This window comes from Bufo gargarizans, chromosome 2, assembly GCF_014858855.1.
Source record: "Bufo gargarizans isolate SCDJY-AF-19 chromosome 2, ASM1485885v1, whole genome shotgun sequence".
In the NCBI taxonomy this organism is placed as follows: domain Eukaryota; kingdom Metazoa; phylum Chordata; class Amphibia; order Anura; family Bufonidae; genus Bufo; species Bufo gargarizans.
In genome coordinates, this window is record NC_058081.1 from 138,587,331 (window position 1) to 138,608,846 (window position 21,516).

The 21,516-nt window shown below is 47.1% G+C and overlaps 1 protein-coding gene across 9 annotated transcripts in view; it reads right to left on the reverse strand.

The window, feature by feature from the left end:
- Positions 1–19,159: 19,159 nt before the first annotated feature.
- Positions 19,160–21,516, reverse strand: part of PRC1 (protein regulator of cytokinesis 1) — a 40,989-nt gene continuing 38,632 nt past the window's right edge. For all 9 annotated transcript variants that reach the window (XM_044283221.1, XM_044283222.1, XM_044283219.1 and 6 more), the window contains one exon: positions 19,160–21,157. In XM_044283221.1, the coding sequence (XP_044139156.1) occupies positions 21,129–21,157 (29 nt within the window). In that variant the 3' untranslated portion in view covers positions 19,160–21,128. The remainder of the gene's footprint in view (positions 21,158–21,516) is intronic.

Here is a 21,516-nt window from a genome sequence, read left to right on the forward strand (position 1 = left end):
CCAGGGCAGTATAACTACCCCACAAGTGACCCCATTTTGGAAAGAAGACACCCCAAGGTATTCCGTGAGGGGCATGGCGAGTTCCTAGAATTTTTTATTTTTTGTCGCAAGTTAGTGGAATATGAGACTTTGTAAGGAAAAAAGAAAAATCATCATTTTCCGCTAAATTGTGACAAAAAATAAAAAATTCTAGGAACTCGCCATGCCCCCCACGGAATACCTTGGGGTGTCTTCTTTCCAAAATGGGGTCACTTGTGGCGTAGTTATACTGCCCTGGCAATTTAGGGGCCCAAATGTGTAAGAAGTACCTTGAAATCAAAATGTGTAAAAAATGGCCTGCGAAATCCGAAAGGTGCCCCTTTGCCCACCTTGGCTGCAAAAAAGTGTCACACATCTGGTATCGCCGTACTCAGGAGAAGTTGGGCAATGTGTTTTGGGGGGTCATTTTACATATACCCATGCTGGGTGAGAGAAATATCTTGGCAAAAGACAACTTTTCCCATTTTTTTATACAAAGTTGGCATTTGACCAAGATATTTTTCTCACCCAGCATGGGTATATGTAAAATGACACCCCAAAACACATTCCCCAACTTCTCCTGAGTACGGCGATACCACATGTGTGACACTTTTTTGCAGCCTAGATGCGCAAAGGGGCCCAAATTCCTTTTAGGAGGGCATTTTTAGACATTTGGATCCCAGACTTCTTCTCACACTTTCGGGCCCCTAAAAAGCCAGGGCAGTATAAATACCCCACATGTGACCCCACTTTGGAAAGAAGACACCCCGAGGTATTCAATGAGGGGCATGGCGAGTACCTAGAATTTTTTATTTTTTTTGCATAAGTTAGCGGATATTGATTTTTTTTTTGTTTTTTTTCTCACAAAGTCTCACTTTCCGCTAACTTAGGACAAAAATTTCAATCTTTCATGGACTCAATATGCCCCTCACGGAATACCTTGGGGTGTCTTCTTTCCGAAATGGGGTCACATGTGGGGTATTTATACTGCCCTGGCTTTTTAGGGGCCCTAAAGCGTGAGAAGAAGTCTGGAATATAAATGTCTAAAAATGTTTACGCATTTGGATTCCGTGAGGGGTATGGCGAGTTCATGGGAGATTTTATTTTTTGACACAAGTTAGTGGAATATGAGACTTGGTAAGAAAAAACAAAAACAAACAAAAAATGTCCGCTAACTTGTGCCAAAAAAAATGGCTGAATGGAGCCTTACCGGGGGGGAGTGATCAATGACAGGGGGGTGATCACCCATATAGACTCCCAGATCACCCCCCTGTCATTGATCACCCCCCCCTGTAAGGCTCCATTCAGACATCCGCATGATTTTTTACGGATCCATGGATACATGGATCGGATCCACAAAACCCATGCGGACGTCTGAATGGAGCCTTACAGGGGGGTTATCAATGACAGGGGGTGATCAGGGTAATCACCCCCCTGTCACTGATCACCCCCCCTGTAAGGCTCCATTCAGACATCCGCATGATTTTTTACGGATCCATGGATACATGGATCGGATCCACAGAACGCATGCGGACGTCTGAATGGAGCCTTACAGGGGGGTTATCAATGACAGGGGGTGATCAGGGTAATCAGGGTGATCACCCCCCTGTCACTGATCACCCCCCCTGTAAGGCTCCATTCAGACATCCGCATGATTTTTTACGGATCCATGGATACATGGATCGGATCCACAGAACGCATGCGGACGTCTGAATGGAGCCTTACAGGGGGGTTATCAATGACAGGGGGTGATCAGGGAGTGTATATGGGTGATCACCCGCCTGTCATTGATCACCCCCCTGTAAGGCTCCATTCAGACGTCCACATGATTTTTACGGATCCATGGATACATGGATCGGATCCGTAAAAATCATGCGGACGTCTGAACGGAGCCTGACAGGGGGGTGATCAATGACAGGGCGGTGATCAGGGAGTTTATATGGGGTGATCAGGGGTTTATAAGGGGTTAATAAGTGACGGGGGGGGGGTGGGTGGGTGGGTGGGGAGTGTAGTGTGGTGTTTGGTGGGACTGTACTGACCTACCTGAGTCCTCTGGTGGTCGATCCTAACAAAAGGGACCACCAGAGGACCAGGTAGGAGGTATATTAGACGCTGTTATGAAAACAGCGTCTAATATACCTGTTAGGGGTTAAAAAATTCGGATCTCCAGCCTGCCAGCGAGCGATCGCCGCTGGCAGGCTGGAGATCCACTCGCTTACCTTCTGTTCCTGTGAGCGCGCGCGTTCACAGGAAATCTCGCGTCTCGCGAGAAGACGCGTATATGCGTCCAGGAGGAATAAAGCAACCACCTCCCGGACGCATATACGCGTACGGCGGTCGGGAGGTGGTTAAAGGGATTCTGTCACCTGGATTTTTGCCTATAGAGCTGAGGACATGCGCTGCTAGATCGCCGCTAGCACATCCGCAATATACATTCCCCATAGCTGAGAGTGCTTTTATTTAGGCAAAAAACGAATATATATATATAATATATATAATTAGTGTGTAAATTAGGCAAGTAAGGAGCCCAAAGGGCTGTTACCAACGTTTCAGGAGCCCAGTCGCACCCACTGTGAAGAAGCCCAGCACCTAGGGCTGCAGTAAACGAATATTTTTGTAATCGAGTATTCTATCGATTATATTTCTCGATTCATCGAGTAATCTAATAAGAAAAAGCTACTTAAAATAACGTACGTAATTAGGTATGTATAAAGTTATTGGTTTGAAGGGGTTAATAACTTTATACATGCCTAATGCCAAGGTGCTTCCATTAACCCCTCCAAACCAATAACTTTATACATGCCCATTGGGTTTGGAGGGGTTAATGGAAGCACCTTGGCATTAGGCATGTATAAAGTTATTGGTCTGAAGAGGTTAATGAAAGCACCTTGGAGGTGCCTTCATTAACCCCTCTCTAAACCAATAACTTTATACATGCCCATTGGGTTTGGAGGGGTTAATGGAAGCACCTTGGCATTAGGCATGTATAAAGTTATTGGTCTGAAGAGGTTAATGAAAGCACCTTGGAGGTGCCTTCATTAACCCCTCTCTAAACCAATAACTTTATACATGCCAAGGTGGTGCTTGCAGCCTCCATTAACCACTCTCTCTCCATCTGCCTCCCCCCAGCCTCTGATCTGCTTGCCCCCGCCTCTGATCTGGCCCCCCCCCCCCCCCAGCCTCTGATCTGGCTCCCCCCCCCCCCCCCCCCCACCTCTGATCTGGCTCCCCCCCCCCCCCAGCCTCTGATCTGGCTCCCCCCCCCCCCCCCCAGCCTCTGATCTGGCTCCCCCCCCCCCCCCCAGCCTCTGATCTGGCTCCCCCCCCCAGCCTCTGATCGCTCAGTCCTGCCTCTCTGGCCTCCGGAGGACACGGAAGCGGTGAGCGAGACGCTTAATTTCACTCCCGCTCCGTGATCACGTGATCTGAACGATTCCTCGATGCAGGGAAACTGCATCGATGAATTTTTTGACTCGATTTAATCGAGTTATTCGAATAATCGTTTCAGCCCTACCAGCACCGCCCACATCCTCTGAATCTCCTTGCTCCCGGACGTCACAAAGTTAGAGCGCCGTAATCTCTCAGCTAGTGCATGCGCAGTTCGTTCCCTGAGGCTGATGCCAGCACAGGGAAGGAACACTGCCGACACTGACATGCCTCGTACTTGTGCATGCGCGAGATTACGGCACTCTAACTTGGTGACCTCGTGGGATACGGGGCGGCGCTGGGCTCCTTCACAGTGGGTGTGGCTGGGCTCCAGAAATGTTAGTAACAGCCCTTTGGGCTCCTTACTTTCCTCATTTATGTATCTGTTTTTTGCTTAAATAAAAGCACTCGGAGCTATGGGGAATGCATATTGCGGATGTGCTAGCAGCGCATGTCTGCATCTCTATAGGCAAAATCCAGGTGACAGAATCCCTTTAAAGCTAGTGACCAAATCATCATTTTATAGACCAAAGGTGGAAGGGTTTTGTTGCAGTTATGGAGGTAACCAGCTACTGTTACTGCTTCACATCCACAATTTATGGTCTATGTCTATATGTGAGTATTAATATTGCTGCAATGTACTACATGTACAGCTGTCTGATTTTATGCTAAGGTTTTTAAGTCTTATGTCCCCTTACAAAAGGCTTTTGGTTTTTAAAGAAACAAAAAAGTGCTTTTTGATCTCCAAATTTTTCCCTCTAAATTGATTCCGTGCCTTCATTGTATACAATGTAATAGCAGCAGATTAGGGCACTTCATGCGGCTGTAACATTCCGGTATTCTTCATAGTGTCGATAATAGCAGCTCTTGTTATGAGTCATGGACATAAATTGCTTTATGTATTATTTTTTAAGTGGTTTTGGTTTTTAGACTTGGCTGATTTCTAAACTCTTTACAGCTCCAAACTAGTAACACTGTACAATAGGAAAGGGTCAGTTCAGGATTTTCCATTACATCCAGTTATAGTGACCAGATATTGCAGCGGTTTATCTTCATTTAGGCATTTCATTGTATTATATTTATGCTGATTTTGACAAAGCCCCTTTGAGATACAGTGGAAAAAAAGGTTCTGGCTACTTGCACCTTAATCTTAAAGACAGTTTTTAGTGGCTGCATTACAAACAATGTGTACATTTGGCCCTCATTACTTTGTGTACTGAACTGAAAATTTACCCAATTGGGCAACTGAAATTGTTGCCACTGTGACCAAATTGATATATAATTTGGCTCCTATAGTTTTAGACTGTAGGCAGACACCTAAGTGTCTTCTATATCCTGGATCCTTGCTCCCATACTCTGGAAAACATAACGTGCTGATTGCCTACAATCACCACTAGAGGGAGCTTATTGAGTTCAGTGTAGGACCATATGCCATACGCTTCAATGCTTACAGTCATTCCAGTCTATCTAAACTTTGCAGTTGGCCATTCCACTGTCTAGTGCATATGCTTTATAGACCATATGTGGAACCAGTCACTTCAATGGGTCCGCAAAAAAACCCACCTGAAACCACTCTGTGCATTCGGTTTCCGTATGTCCTATTATTGTTTGCAAATCACGGTCCGTGGCTCCTTTTAAAGTCAATGGGTCAGCAAAAAAAATAATAATACAGAATGCCACTGTATTTCACCCGTTTGTGGATTCTTAGGCCAGGCCCACAATAGCCATGTGATTTAATTTTTTTTTGGGTAACTCTTTATTGCCTAATTATTTTGTCCGTATACGATCTGCAAAAATCTGAACACATACGGATATGTTTTGTACAATAACAGAACGGAAGAGGACTTAAATCTGAGAAAAACAAAACCCGCAAAACAACAACAGTCATATGCATGAGCCCTATGGCTGAAGCTACTCCCAGACTTTTTGTAGTGCTTTTCACTTTAACTATTGAATGACAGCTACAGGCACAAGAGAATATACAAGCCAGTTTACTGTTTTAGACTACAACTAAAGGGAAAAAAAAAAAAAAAAAAATCTATGAAAAGGAGATTTTTGTATAACTTACCAGTTAAATCTCTTTCTCGCTCTTCCTTGGGGGACACAGACCTTGGGTATAGCTCAGCTCCCTAGGAGGCGTGACACTAAGTAAAACTGTTAAGCCCCTCCTCCATCAGCTATACCCTCAGCCTGGAGATAGAGGCTACCAGTTGCGTGTCCAAGTAGTGAAAGGAAAACAACCAATAACGGGAACAACCAGCCAGCAACCCAACGGGGCGCCAAACCATAACCCCGTAACCAAACACAGAAGGGTGGGTGCTGTGTCCCCCAAGGAAGAGCGAGAAAGAGATTTAACTGGTAAGTTATACAAAAATCTCCTTTTCTCGCCCATTTTCCTTGGGGGACACAGACCTTGGGACGTTCAAGAGCAGTCCAAGAAGGGAGGGACCACAACCCAAGGCGGAACACCACCAGAGCATCAGATAACCTCTGCCTGCAAAACCAGGCGGCCCAAAGCAGCATCCGCCGATGCATGCGTATGCACTCTATAGAACCTTGTGAAAGTGTGCAGAGAGGACCAAGTGGCTGCCTTGCACAACTGTTCAGCCGAGGCCCGATGCCTCTGCGCCCAGGAAGCTCCAACTGCTCTGGTGGAATGAGCAGTGATGCCGAAAGGCGGAGCTCTGCCCTTGGCTCGATAAGCCTCAGACACCGCCAGTTTAATGAAACGGGCAATAGCCACCTTGGAGACCGCCAAACCCTTGCGCGAACCCTCCGGAACCACAAACAGGGAGTCCGTGCGCCGAAAGTATCCGGTGACCTCCAAGTAAATCCTCAACGCCCTGACCACATCCAGACGGTGCAGTTCCTGTTCTCTGGGGTGGGAAGGAGAGGGACAGAGTGACGGAAGGACGATGTCCTCATTGATGTGAAAGGCGGAAACCACCTTTGGCAGGAAGGTCGGGACAGGCCGAAGCACAACCTTATCCTGGTGGAAGATCAGGAAAGGGTCGCTAACTCCGACACCCGTCGGAGAGACGTGATGGCCACAAGAAAGATGACCTTGCAGGACAGAAGACGAAGGGAGACTTCCCGTAAAGGCTCGAAGGGGGCGGATTGGAGCGCCGAGAGCACCACATTCAGGTCCCAGGAAGGAACTGGAGGGCGGTACGGCGGAACATAGTGAGCCACCCCTTGTAAGAAGGTCTTAATTGGCCCTAGAGGGGCCAGGGGACGCTGGAGAAGAATAGACAGCGCCGAAATCTGTCCCTTTAGAGAACTGAGGCTCAGCCCCAGGTCCAGACCCGACTGGAGGAAGGACAGGAGTGTGGGAAGAGAGAATCGGAGAGGAGGGATGCTCCGGGACTCACAGAACCCCAGATAGGACCTCCAAACCCGATAGTAGATCCTAGAGGATACGGGCTTACGAGCACGGATCATGGTGCGGACCACGTCCGCGGAGAAACCCTGTTGCGTTAAGACGGCGGTCTCAATAGCCACGCCGTCAAACGTAGCGAGCCTAAATGCTCGTGGAAGATCGGTCCCTGAGAGAGAAGGTCTTCTCTGGAGGGCAGTGGCCACGGTGCGTCTGCCAACAGCAACATTAGGTCGGCGTACCAAGACCGGCGGGGCCAATCCGGGGCGATTAAAATCGCGGGAACGCCCTCTGCCGCGATCCTCCGAAGAACCCGTGGCAGGAGGGGGAAAGGAGGAAAGACGTACAGAAGGGAGAATTCGCGCCACGGAAGGACGAGCGCGTCGGCGCCGTATGCCTTCGGGTCCCGTGCCCTGGCCAGGTATAGGGGGACCTTGTGGTTGAATTTGGAAGCCATGAGGTCCACTTCGGGGCGATCCCAGCGAAGACAAAGGGCTTCGAACACCTCTGGGTGCAGGGACCATTCTCCCGGGTCGATGGTGGACCGGCTGAGGAAATCCGCCGCCCAGTTGTCCACCCCCGGGATGTAAATCGCGGATAAGGCCGGCACGTGCGTCTCCGCCCAGAGGAGAATGAGGGTCACCTCTTGCATCGCTGCGAGTGCCTCCCTGATGGTTTATGTATGCCACAGCCGTGGCATTGTCCAATTGGATCCGAACAGGGTGGCCCCTCAGTAGATGGGTCCAGTGTCTGAGGGACAGAAGAATCGCCCTCAGTTCCAGAATATTGATTGGAAGTCTGGACTCCGATAGAGACCAAACGCCCTGGACGGACCGGGGAGGGAAACCCCCACCCCCCCCCCACCCCCGTAAGCTGGCATCGGTGGTAATCACCAGCCAGTTCAGTGGGAGGAAGGACTTCCCCCGTAGAGGGATATGCAACCACCAGCTGAGGGAAGCCCGAGCCAGGGGAGGCAGAAGAAAGGTCCTGTCCAGACTCCTCGGTGATTTGTCCCAGGCCGACAGAATTGCCCTCTGAAAGGTGCGGGATCGGAATTGTGCGAACGGCACCGCTTCGAAACAGGCAACCATCTTCCCCAACAACCGCATGCTGGATCTGAGGGAAGGGCGGTGATGACGGAGGAGACTGCGAACCGACCCGCAAAGGGCCAGACGCTTGTCCGACGGGAGGCGGACCTCCGCCAACTCCGTATCCAGGAGCATCCCCAGGAAGATCAGCTGTCTGGAGGGGGTAAGGGAAGACTTGGGGTGGTTGATGATCCAACCGAACCGCGTCAGGGTCTCCAGAGTGAGTTCCACACTGCCGGATGCCTGAGAGAAGGAGGGTGCCTTGACCAAGATGTCGTCCAAGTAAGGGAGAAGAAAAACACTTCTTGAACGTAGAAGGGCCAAGACAGGGGCCAGGACCTTGGTGAATACTCGAGGAGCCGTCGCCAGACCAAAGGGAAGGGCGACGAATTGGAAGTGATCGTCCCCCACCGCGAAGCGCAGGAAGCGGTGATGATATGGAGCAACCGGAACGTGGAGATATGCATCCTGAACGTCGATTGAGGCCATGAAATCCCCTCTTTCCAGGGAGGCCACTGCGGACCTGAGAGACTCCATCCGGAATCTCTGCAGTCGGAGAAAACGGTTCAGGCGCTTTAGGTCCAAGATCGGTCGCACTGAGCCTTCCTTCTTGGGAACCACAAAGAGGTTCGAGTAGAACCCCCTGAACCTTTCCGGCGGCGGCACGGGGGCGACGACACCCTTGTCCATTAGAGAGCGAATGGCCGCGAAGAAGGCGGCCGCTCGTACGGGATCCCGCGGAGGACGGGACCGGAAGAAACGGTCTGGCGGAATGGACGCGAATTCGATCTTGTATTCGCAAGATACAATCTCGAGCGCCCATGCGTCTGAGATGTGGGCCCGCCATACGTTCCTGAACAGGAGAAGGCGGCCCCCCACCCGGGTGGGTGGGGGCGCACCTTCAGGCAGAGGGCTGCTGGCCTGTGGGAGCCCGTGTGGGCTGGGACTTGCGCCAGGTAGGTTGCGTCCTAAAAAACGGCTTCTTGCGTCTATCCTGGGCTGGGCCAGAGGAAGAAGAAGAACTGGCCGCGGGGTCTAGACCCGGTGGGCTTGCGAAAGGACCGAAAACGGGACGAACCAGCGCGACCACGGGGGGCGCCCCTCGGCCTGGACTGGGGGAGGTGAGTACTCTTCCCACCCGTGGCCTCAGATATAAGTTCGTCTAGATGGGTCCCGAACAAGCGGGAACCCGTGAATGGTAGGCGGGCCAAAGAGCGTTTGGAAGCGGCGTCCGCCGCCCAAACCTTCAGCCAGAGTTCCCTCCTGACAGAAACTGCCAGGGCAGAGGAACGGGCAATGAGGGCACCCGCATCAAGAGAGGCCTCACAGACAAATTTTCCGGCCTGGACAATTAGTTGGGCTAAGGAACGGAGGTCCTGTAGAGGGACGTCCGACCCTAACTCCTGTTCCAGTTGCAAACCCCATTCAGAGACTGCTTTACCAGCCCAGGCGGAGGCAAAGACCGGTCTAAGGGCCGAACCAGAGGCAGTAAATATGGCCTTGGAGAGGGATTCCGTACGACGGTCCTCAGCAGACTGGAGGGAAGATCCGTCTTGTACAGGAATAGTAGTGCTTTTGGACAGGCGAGCCACGGGAGGATCAACCTTAGGCGGGGACGTCCACGTGGTCACAGAATCCGCTGGAAAGGGATAACAAATGTCCAGCTTTTTGGGTGTAACAAAGCGGACGTTAGGCCGGGTCCAAGCCTTGGACACCACAGAAGAAAAATCAGCGTGGATGGGAAAAACCTTGGAGGCCTGTCTGGGGCGGAGAAAGGACACGCCGGCCTGTTCAGAGCTGGGGGGGGGGGGGGGTCATCGTGTATGTGAAAGGTATCACGGATGCTAGTGATAAGATGCCCCACCGCGGACGCCAATTTGGACGGAAGCTCTGAGTCCATGTCCACGTCCGAATCCGCCAGTTCTCCCTCAGAAGGCGTATCCCTTTGAGAGGATAGACTTGACTGAGCTCGCACGCATGGCAGAGAGAGCGAAGCATCTGGAGAAGATGTGCGCTCAACCCTTGAACGTTTCTGAATATGCCGGGCCCTGGAAGATTCGCTGGGAGGCAGGGAACCAGTGGGGGCGGCAGAAACGGTAGTCCCAGCGGGTGCGACAGGGATTGTGGCAGCGGCGGTCTATCCACGAGACGGCCCACTACGTGTGTAAGGCTTTCCACCGCCTGAGACAGAGACCTAGCCCAGTCAGGGGGTTCAGAGGCACCGGGGGGGCGCAGCGGGAAGCGGGCCCTGCATCGGGGCCTGACATGCAAGGCAATGCGGCTCAGATTGCCCACGCGGAAAAAGTTCCTTACAGGCGGTACAGGCATGGTACCAGGGTTTGGGGGCACCCGTGGGATCTGACATGCTGAAATGTGGTCATACCCTAATACAGAGACCACAAGGGATATAGCAGCTATGACCAGGAGGGTTAGGAGAGGGTTAACTGTCCTACCAGTGCCTCAGAAGAAACGTCAGGAGTAGAGAAGGATCAGCAGCAGCAGGAGCAGGGAGCAGCAAACAGCAGAGAGCCTGCAGATAGCGCCCACAGAAGCCGAGCGATGTACCAGGAGCTCAGAGTCCCCCACGTGTCCCAGCTTCCTGTCTAGGAGTGAGGAAGCGCGGGAAGAACTCAGCAGAAGCGCGGGGAACAAGCTCCGCCCCCTCCAGCACTTGAAAGGTTCTCCTTCACAGGAGACATAACTCCGCCCCCAAAATGATGCGCGTAAGCCACGCCCCCTGCTGCCGAAAAACTCTCAGGGCTAAGAAGAAGCCGGATGCCGTGAAATAAAGGGCCCGCAGGCCCCAAGAGTGCGGCGATTTTGCCCAGGTGGGTGACCTTCTGCCACCATTGTCCCCTGCCCCACCGATCCCAATATAGCCATGTCGGGCATAAGCCCCGCCCCCCGTTCTCGGAACGGAGCGGGCGGCGGCGGGAAGGGAGAGAGTGAGAGAGCATGCCGGGCCCTGAAAACAGCGTGGGGGTGCCGAGGATACACCGGAGGGGAGCTGGGGAGGGTCTGCTGGAGCGCTCAGAATGAGCGACCACGGGTGCCCCCCTTACCCAGAGGGGTACATGCTTGTCGATAGGGACGGGGTATGGGCTGGAATAGCCATCTCACCGATCAACGTCTTCACCCTCAGTTCCTTCCAGCAGGGTCGCCCCTTCAGCCACTGGCACCGCAGTGGCAGGAAGCTGGGAGAGGGGCTTGGCGTGCGGGCGACCCCCTAGCTGGCAGGGATGTAGGGGAGCCATTGCTGCCCAGATCCTCCTATTGCTTCTGTGGGGGAGGCAGCAGTGCAGATAAGTTGGCACTGGCGCAGCTCAACCCCGGGAGAGCAGAGAGGTCCAATGCGTCTCTGGTATCCCTAGGAAAAAATAAAATAACAAAATTAGAAGGAAAAATAAAATAAAATAACAAGGAGAAAACAGCCCTGCAGTAGCAGGGAGTGTCTTGCCTCCTTGGACACTAAGCTAAAACTGGTAGCCTCTATCTCCAGGCTGAGGGTATAGCTGATGGAGGAGGGGCTTAACAGTTTTACTTAGTGTCACGCCTCCTAGGGAGCTGAGCTATACCCAAGGTCTGTGTCCCCCAAGGAAAATGGGCGAGAAATAAATGTACTGTACTTAGATATAGCACCAGCCTAATAAATTATTCAGTTGTTTGCATTGGCCTGTCCTCATCTGTGCTATTCCTGCCTGAACATCAACCTGTGTAATAAGTCCCCATATCTTGGTTTACATTTGTATATTTTATCCCAGTGTTTGTGCTAATTATTGGGGTGACAATAAATATTGGCAATTTACACACATGACATTTTACTTGGACAGTTATGGATTTGTGGGTTACCACCTCTGAAAAATAAATGCACCTTTAGTAAAGTGCCTTTCAATATCTGCTAAGTTCAGACCGTATACTGTACTTATGTATTAATACATGAAAACCTCCCTTGTTAGTGTGTGCTCATCTTTAGTATATCAAACATTACTTCATGGGGCTGGCCCAAGATTGGAAAAGTCACTGTACTTTCACAGCTATTACCTTTCTAACGTCTTTCATGATCCTGGGGCACATTTCTGAAGCAGCTTCTCTTCTACTTTCTGTATGCAGTGGATGGCAGCTAGTCTCCACCCACCATGTCTGTGCAATCTGCAAACTAGATGCTCAGAAGAAAACTGCTAAAAATTGCCAAATAAAAAGGCCACTGTACTACTGATTAATGCAGTTTGGTGAAAGGTTAGCTACGTTTTAAACTTGCCCCTTATCCACATAATATGGGATAAGTGTCAGAACGCTGAGATCTATAATGATGAAGAGAGTGTCAACCTTGTGTGTGACACCACACTAATTCTGTCTTCTGAGTGTCTTAAGTGTGTTCACATTTCACCATGAAACTGTTGTATAATTTCCGTCATGGGTTGGTTTCAATGCACTGCTTATTTATATGCTATTATTTTTATACAAGCTAAAGTTTGCCTCTTGGAATCTGGTAATTTATTTCTGATATTAGATCAATAAATCAAATTTTTGACAAATGTGTGTTTATTTTATTACACAGTCTTCAGTAGCTATAAGATATGTTAGCTATTCTGATGGACAGAGTAGTGTCTTGGATCCAAGAGTGATAATACAGGTCCTTCTCAAAAAATTAGCATATTGTGATAAAGTTCATTATTTTCTGTAATGTACTGATAAACATTAGACTTTCATATATTTTAGATTCATTACACACCAACTGAAGTAGTTCAAGCCTTTTATTGTTTTAATATTGATGATTTTGGCATACAGCTCATGAAAACCCAACTTTCCTATCTCAAAAAATTAGCATATCATGAAAAGGTTCTCTAAACGAGCTATTAAACAAATCATCTGAATCAACTAATTAACTCTAAACACCTGCAAAAGATTCCTGAGGCTTTTAAAAACTCCCAGACTGGTTCATTACTCAAAACCGCAATCATGGGTAAGACTGCCGACCTGACTGCTGTCCAGAAGGCCATCATTGACACCCTCAAGCAAGAGGGTAAGACACAGAAAGAAATTTCTGAACGAATAGGCTGTTCCCAGAGTGCTGTATCAAGGCACTTCAGTGGGAAGTCTGTGGGAAGGAAAAAGTCTGGCAGAAAACGCTGCACAACGAGAAGAGGTGACCGGACCCTGAGGAAGATTGTGGAGAAGGACCGATTCCAGACCTTGGGGGACCTGCGGAAGCAGTGGACTGAGTCTGGAGTAGTAACATCCAGAGCCACCGTGTACAGGTGTGTGCAGGAAATGGGCTACAGGTGCCGCATTCCCCAGGTCAAGCCACTTTTGAACCAGAAACAGCGGCAGAAGCACCTGACCTGGGCTACAGAGAAGCAGCACTGGACTGTTGCATGTCATTCGGAAATCAAGGTGCCAGAGTCTGGAGGAAGACTGGGGAGAGGGAAATGCCAAAATGCCTGAAGTCCAGTGTCAAGTACCCCAAGTACCCACAGTCTGTGATGGTCTGGGGTGCCATGTCAGCTGCTGGTGTTGGTCCACTGTGTTTTATCAAGGGCAGGGTCAATGCAGCTAGCTATCAGGAGATTTTGGAGCACTTCATGCTTCCATCTGCTGAAAAGCTTTATGGAGATGAAGATTTCATTTTTCAGCACGACCTGGCACCTGCTCACAGTGCCAAAACCACTGGTAAATGGTTTACTGACCATGGTATTACTGTGCTCAATTGGCCTGCCAACTCTCCCGACCTGAACCCCATAGAGAATCTGTGGGATATTGGGAAGAGAAAGTTGAGAGACGCAAGACCCAACACTCTGGATGAGCTTAAGGCCGCTATCGAAGCATCCTGGGCCTCCATAACACCTCAGCAGTGCCACAGGCTGATTGCCTCCATGCCACGCCGCATTGAAGCAGTCATTTCTGCAAAAGGATTCCCGACCAAGTATTGAGTGCATAACTGAACATCATTATTTGAAGGTTGACTTTTTTTGTATTAAAAACACTTTTCTTTTATTGGTTGGATGAAATATGCTAATTTTTTTAGATAGGAATTTGGGGTTTTCATGAGCTGTATGCCAAAATCATCAATATTAAAACAATAAAAGGCTTGAACTACTTCAGTTGGTGTGTAATGAATCTAAAATATATGAAAGTCTAATGTTTATCAGTACATTACAGAAAATAATGAACTTTATCACAATATGCTAATATTTTGAAAAGGACCTGTATATAGTGGATGGCACTCCTTGTTCCGTAGAAGTTACGGTGCTCAGTGGTAATGATCAATGTAGATATAGATAGAGACCACGGCACTCATGTTGAAGTTATCATAAAAAGTTCATTTTATTGTCCATCCCAACTTGAAATTGATGACACTGGCCAACGTTTCGGTCCACCAGGACCTTGTTCACGGCCTAAAGCGCAAATATATACATACGTTTTGATTGAGACAGAGTTCACAGGGCAGACCATATGCAATAAAGCAAAATATCTGTGACAAATTAATACTAGGATATCTATAGTACGGTACAATGATATATAGCCATTTAGTGCAGAGGAGTACCGTAAAATGGATATACAATTATATACACTCACCTAAAGAATTATTAGGAACACCATACTAATACGGTGTTGGACCCCCTTTTGCCTTCAGAACTGCCTTAATTCTACGTGGCATTGATTCAACAAGGTGCTGATGGCATTCTTTAGAAATGTTGGCCCATATTGATAGGATAGCATCTTGCAGTTGATGGAGATTTGAGGGATGCACATCCAAGGCACGAAGCTCCCGTTCCACCACATCCCAAAGATGCTCTATTGGGTTGAGATCTGGTGACTGTGGGGGCCATTTTAGTACAGTGAACTCATTGTCATGTTCAAGAAACCAATTTGAAATGATTTGAGCTTTGTGAAATGGTGCCTTATCCTGCTGGAAGTAGCCATCAGAGGATGGGTACATGGTGGTCATGAAGGGATGGACATGGTCAGAAACAATGCTCAGGTAGCCCGTGGCATTTAAACGATGGCCAATTGGCACTAATGGGCCTAAAGTGTGCCCAGAAAACATCCCCCACACCATTACACCACCACCACCACCAGCCTGCACAGTGGTAACAAGGCATGATGAATACATGTTCTGATTCTGTTTACACCAAATTCGGACTCTACAATTTAAATGTCTCAACGGAAATTGAGACTCATCAGACCAGGCAACATTTTTCCAGTCTTCAACAGTCCAATTTTGGTGAGCTTGTGCAAATTGTAGCCTCTTTTTCCTATTTGTAGTGGAGATGAGTGGTACCCGGTGGGGTCTTCTGCTGTTGTAGCCCACCTTTTTTTTCCCATTCTGACATTCAGTTTGGAGTTCAGGAGATTGTCTTGACCAGGACCACAACCCTACATGCATTGGAGCAACTACCATGTGATTGGTTGACTAGATAATCGCATTAATGAGAAATAGAACAGGTGTTCCTAATAATTCTTTAGGTGAGTGTATATTTACACACACATGTGAAGACTGGTTACAAGGTGGGAGCAGGCTCATCTTGATCCAGGTAGAATAGGTGACAGACCTATATAAGGAAGCAGTAGCAATAAATCAATATTCATGTGCAGGCTGAGAGTCATAATATTTTGCATAACATCCAATGTAATACTCAACACTCTATTAGAGATCAGCATGAAGGCATATAGGCACTTGGGAGCAGATTCAAAATCATGTGTAAGGTCATGGCAGTAACCTGAACATACACTGGTGGTACTGCTTCCTTATATAGGTCTGTCACCTATTCTACCTGGATCAAGATGAGCCTGCTCCCACCTTGTAACCAGTCTTCACACGCGTGGTGCGTGCGTGCGTGTGTGCGTGTATCCATTTTACAGTACTCCTCTGCACTAAATGGCTATATATCATTGTACCGTACTATAGATATCCTAGTATTAATTTGTCACAGATATTTTGCTTTATTGCATATGGTCTGCCCTGTGAACTCTGTCTCAATCAAAACTTATGTATATATTTGCGCTTTAGGCCGTGAACAAGGTCCTGGTGGACCGAAACGTTGGCCAGTGTTATCAATTTCAAGTTGGGATGGACAATAAAATGAACTTTTTCTGATAACTTCAACACGAGTGCCGTGGTCTCTATCTATATCTACTTGGATCCAAGAGTGACTCCAAAAGGTACAGGACTGGAATAGGTAAAAAAAAAAAATTATATATATATACACACACACACACACACTACATACATACATACACCTACTTCTATAAAAAAAAAAATTCAAAAACTGCATCTGTGAAGTCAGGATGGAAAATGACAAAATGCATAATGTGCAGGTCCTGCCATGGGTTTCATACTAAGACAGAACGAGGCATGCTGCAGCTGTAAAAATCCACGTTTTTTTTCCCCCCCACAGTATGTGATTTGTAAAATCCCATTTGTATGCATTGTGGTGTACAATACTTTTTTCTGTGTGGATCTCACACTGAAAGTCCATAGCAATCTGCCACATGTGAACATGGTGTAAAGCAGCTCGAACAAAAACAATCATTGGCCCAGATTTAGGCCTCGTGCACATGACCGTATGTATTTTGCGGTCCCAGTCCATAAAAATATGGATGACATCCGTATGCATTCTGTATTTTGGAGAACAGAAGAGCTGGCCCCTAATAGAATAGTCCTATCTTTTTCTGTAATGCAGACAATAATAATAGGACATTTTTATTTATTTTTTGCTGAACGGAAATACGGAAACAGAATGCACACAAAAAAAAATATAGAACGGAAAGCAAATACAATTTGTGTACATGAGCCTGTAGGATTAAGGCAGGCCTCATGCACACAAAGGTATTTTTTTGTCTGCAGTTTGTGTGGGTCTGATGCGGACCCATTCACTTCATTGGGGCTGCAAAAGATGGAGAAAGCACACCTCTGAGCCGTCCGCATCTGTATGTCCGTTCGGTAGCCCTGCCAAAAAAAAGAAGACAAACATAGGACAGTTCTTTGGCTGTGCGGGCATGCTGGGAGTTGTAGTTTTGAAAAAGCTGGAGGCACACTGGTTGGGAAACACTGCTTTAGAGCTTCTGTTCTGCAAAATGTGGAACAGACACAGCCGGTATCAGTGTTTTGCAGACCGCAAAAACGTCAACAGCTGTGTGCATAAGCTGGAGTCAATTTAGGCCAGCACCAGATTTATTAGAGTTGTTCAGGCTGGACAGACACTTCTCTTTACTGTTGGTGGACTTGGGGCTCATGCACACGAACATATTTTGTTTGTGTCCGTTCCAGATTTTTTGCGGATCGTATACGGAACCATTCATTTCAATGGGTCCACAAAACTGTGTGCATTCAGTTTCCGCATTTTTTATTTTTTTTGTGGAACAGAACATATCCTAGTAGTGTCCGCACTATGGACAAGGACAGGACTGTTCTATTAGGGGCCAGCTGTTCCGTTCCGCAAATTACAGAATGCACACGGACCGCAAAATACAAACGTTTGTGTACATGAGCCCTTACTTTCAGACAGATTTTTCCACCATAATTGTTGAGCATGTCTGAAAAAAAGTGCCATTTTTTAGACAGATTCTTGGCACAGATATCACTTCTGAGCCATTGGGTGCTACGATAGAAAACATTAACAGAAGGTTAACCTCCACTACAACATGCCCAGCAGAAGGAATGCCAGGCCACAGTATATCACATGAGACATCATGTAAGAGGCAGTTTGAATGAAGAGAATTCTATCGAGATCAAACCAGAATTTTTGCACTTGCAAAAAGATCACACATGCTCTGTACTTGGCATGTGCCATAACCAACAGGAAGCACAGTGGAGAGACCACACTATGAATGTATGGGAAATTGTATTGGGAACCAGTAAGTTTACATTTCACAATATGTAAGTAGTGTGGATTTGTTACAAGTGGCCTGTTACTTTCACCAAGTTGTAAAACGGACTGCTCATCATTATTTCAGCTTTACATTTGTGTCTGAACAGCCAATAAGACATCCAGCAATTAAAGTATGAACACAAGGCACACAGCCATGTTTTTATTTTAGCCCGCAAACGACGGACACCGTTCACGTGCATTCTGCATTTTTATCACTCCCGTAAATAGAAAGGACTATTCTCATCTGGAATACAGACAAGAATAGCAAACGGTCCATAATTTGCAGAGCAGCCACACTGATCCCCCCAGAAATATAAAAAAAATATATAATTTTTTATTATAATTTTTTTATATTTCTGGGGGGATCAGTGTGGCTGCTCTGCAAATTATGGACCGTTTGCTATTCGTGTCTGTATTCCAGACATACAATGGGTCAGTATGCTATCTGCCCCCCCAAAACAAAAAAAAATGTAGAGAGCACATGGATGAAAAATATGGTGGTTTGCATGAGGCCTAAAACAAGATTTGCTGAATTACTATGGAATCTGAATCACATTAGTAAAGTCTGTGTAGTGATCAAAGCACAAAAGAAGGGGTTGGGAAGCTCAGTGGTAAGCTGGGACTGGAATTCTAGGTTCTAATCTGAAGAAGGACAATATTTGCACGGAGTTTGCATGTTCTCTTGGGTTCACTCCGACACTCAAAGATACTGATCGGAAAGTGATCTCCATTGGCCCCGTGTGCTGAGGATGTCTGTAAAGCGCTGCAGACTAGGTCAGCTCTATATAAAAGTCAGTAAAATAAATAGTTGCCTGGTCTGTTCAGTCACTATCCATTAGAAAGAACTCTTGTGGGTAAGGTATAAGGCTACTTTCACACTAGCGTTCGGGGCGCCGCTTGTGAGCTCCATTTGAAGGGGCTCACAAGCGGCCCCGAACGCATCCGTCCAAGACTAACGCATTCTGAGTGGACGCGGATCCGCTCAGAATGCATCAGTCTGGCAGCGTTCAGCCGTCCGCCTGGCCGTGCGGATCCGTCCAGACTTACAATGTAAGTCAATGGGGACGGATCCGTTTGAAGATGACACACTTTGGCTCAATCTTTAAACGGATCCATCCCCCATTGACTTTACATTGAAAGTCTGGACGGATTTCACACTTAGAAATTTTTTAAGAATATAATGCAGACTGATCCGTACTGAACGGAGCCACCGTCTGCATTATATGAGCGGATCCGTCTCAGACGGATCCGCTCTGAACGCAAGTGTGAAAGTAGCCTAAAATGGCTTTTGGTTAAATGCCCCTATGGCTTTTGGTTAAATGCCCCTAAAGGAGCAGAGTGAGGTAGGTAAGACCGTACACTTAAATAACAACCAGAAATGGCTTTAACAAGGTAGATTTAATTTACTATACAAGAACTGTACAAAATGTTCAAAGCAATACATTAGGCACGTTACCATACGACAGACTTATCTCAAATGATACTGTGGAACGGGTCATTAAAGCCATGAAGGATATACCCTTTTTTTCAATGAGATATCACTACGAGTCTGTAACTTATTAATCGGAGATATGTTACCTAGATAAATGCCTAACCAGTCACATCATGTCATGTACATAGTCCTATATGAGTTATAAACACCCAGGAAAACTGAAGAGACTCCAGGTAGAAATGACACTGTGTAATGCCTAGTACAGTCCCTCATCACACCCTGCACTAGATATTAGCTCTGCCAGGGGCTGTACTCCCATAAGCGTGTATTCACACTTGTTCTAAAATCCAATTGTGGGAATATTCGCAGGTGTCAGTTATATGCGTTTTTTCTATCCATTACACAGCATCATATGCCCTTTCATCCATCATCAGCCTAATCGGCGCTCTACCTAAAGAGGTTTTAAAGGGAATCTGTCACCAGGATCATGGACTACTATCTGAGAAAATACATAGTAGTACTGCACATAAGGAGTCCTGTACTCTCAATTATGTTAAAGGGGTCTTCCAGGCTCTTAATATTGATGATCTATTCTCAGGATAGGTTATCAGTATCAGATCGGTGGGGGGCTGACATCCGGCACCCCTGCCGATCAGCTGTATGAAGAGAAGGCACGCGCCTTCCTCACTGCAAGCAGGAAGAGACAGGAGACGGCATACATGCACCTTCTCTTCATACAGCTGATCGGCGGGGGTGCTGGGTGTCGGACCCCCGCCGATCTGATATTGATGACCTATCCTGAGGATAGGTCATCAATATTAAAAGCCTGGAGAACCCCTTTAATATGGCACGGCCGTCCATAGTGTGTTTTAAACCACAGCTTTGAATGCTGACAGCGAAGCAACAAGGGGCAGTAGGAAAATAAAATATGTGAAATCCGAAATGTGCAGTACTACTCTTATTTCTGCAGATAATGGTCCAAGATCTTGGAGACAGATGCCCTTTAAGAATTAAAAAGCAGCCGTTACTGCCAAGTTAAAAATTGTCAGTTAAAAGGGAAATTATTAAAATGAATGGCCTCTTTGTATCAGCTCTTGTATACTGGAGCCCTCACTGACACGTTACTGTCAGAGATGAATCTGTATGGGCATCTGCAGCAGTGGTACAGCCCCGATCACAGGCTATATTATAGGGCTTAGCCAGGTCTCTCTGAAGCCGATTGTGCTGCCAACCTGGGACATTATGTCCTCAAAGAATGAATTGCTTGGATTCCATGTGATGCCGACATCTCTCTGTACTCCTCAAACAGCTTACAATCACTTCTCAATTTGGTTTGTCAAGGTACAGAGTGGGGGGGAAAAAAAAAAAAAAAAAAAAAAAAGTTGAAAAACGGTATAAAAGTAGTGTTAAAGCCTCTAAAAACTCCATTCCATGACTTTCAATCTTTTGAAAATAAAATTATTCTGTGGAATCTCTGTAGTGACGCTAGAACTAGAAAATAAATGTGCAAAGTGTCCACGAACTAAGAACCGTATATATACGCACAAATAGAATATTAAGCCTTAGCCGTGATAGAAGCCGGGACGACCGAATCCAAGGACTTACCCTCTTATTATACAGTACAAAGTACATTTCAGAACGGATCATGTCTAACTACCAGTTGTCAAGCTTCTAGAATGATACAAAGATTAGGATCTATTAATATAAGCTAAAGAGATGAATTTACAGTGCAAAAAGTAGCATGGACTTTGGTGCAGATTCCCCCTCCAAACAGAGTCCAGGGAGGCACCCCTCAGCTAAGAGGCCACCTTAGTACATACATAGCGGCGACGCTCAGCGATGCAAAATGTCAGTCCTTTTTCTGTACAGCATTTTACATATGCGTTATGGTGGAGTTCAGGACTCGAGGGTTGGTGTTAGCTCTTGTAGCTTTTGAAAGTTCTCGCTGTAAAAGGGGAACAAAAAAAAAAAAAAAAAAAAAAAAAAAAAAAGATATATTAAAGAAAGGAGCACCAAGAAAGGGGGAGGGCATGCAAATACAGCTACTGAAAGATACCAATACTGGTGAATTCAAGACGGGCAACGGTACAAAATAACCAGAATCATAGAATATCAAGGAGAGATAAGACTCTGTTCACAATAGTATCATGGCTCCATTTTTAGGGGAACCATGACCGTTATGAGGGATCCATTGTGTAACAGGTCCAGAAAGATTCCATTGACTTCTAATGGGTTCAATAAGTATCTGGGTCTTTCTGTCCTATTTTACATGAAAGAATGAGGGGAATTAGCCTATTCTGGCCA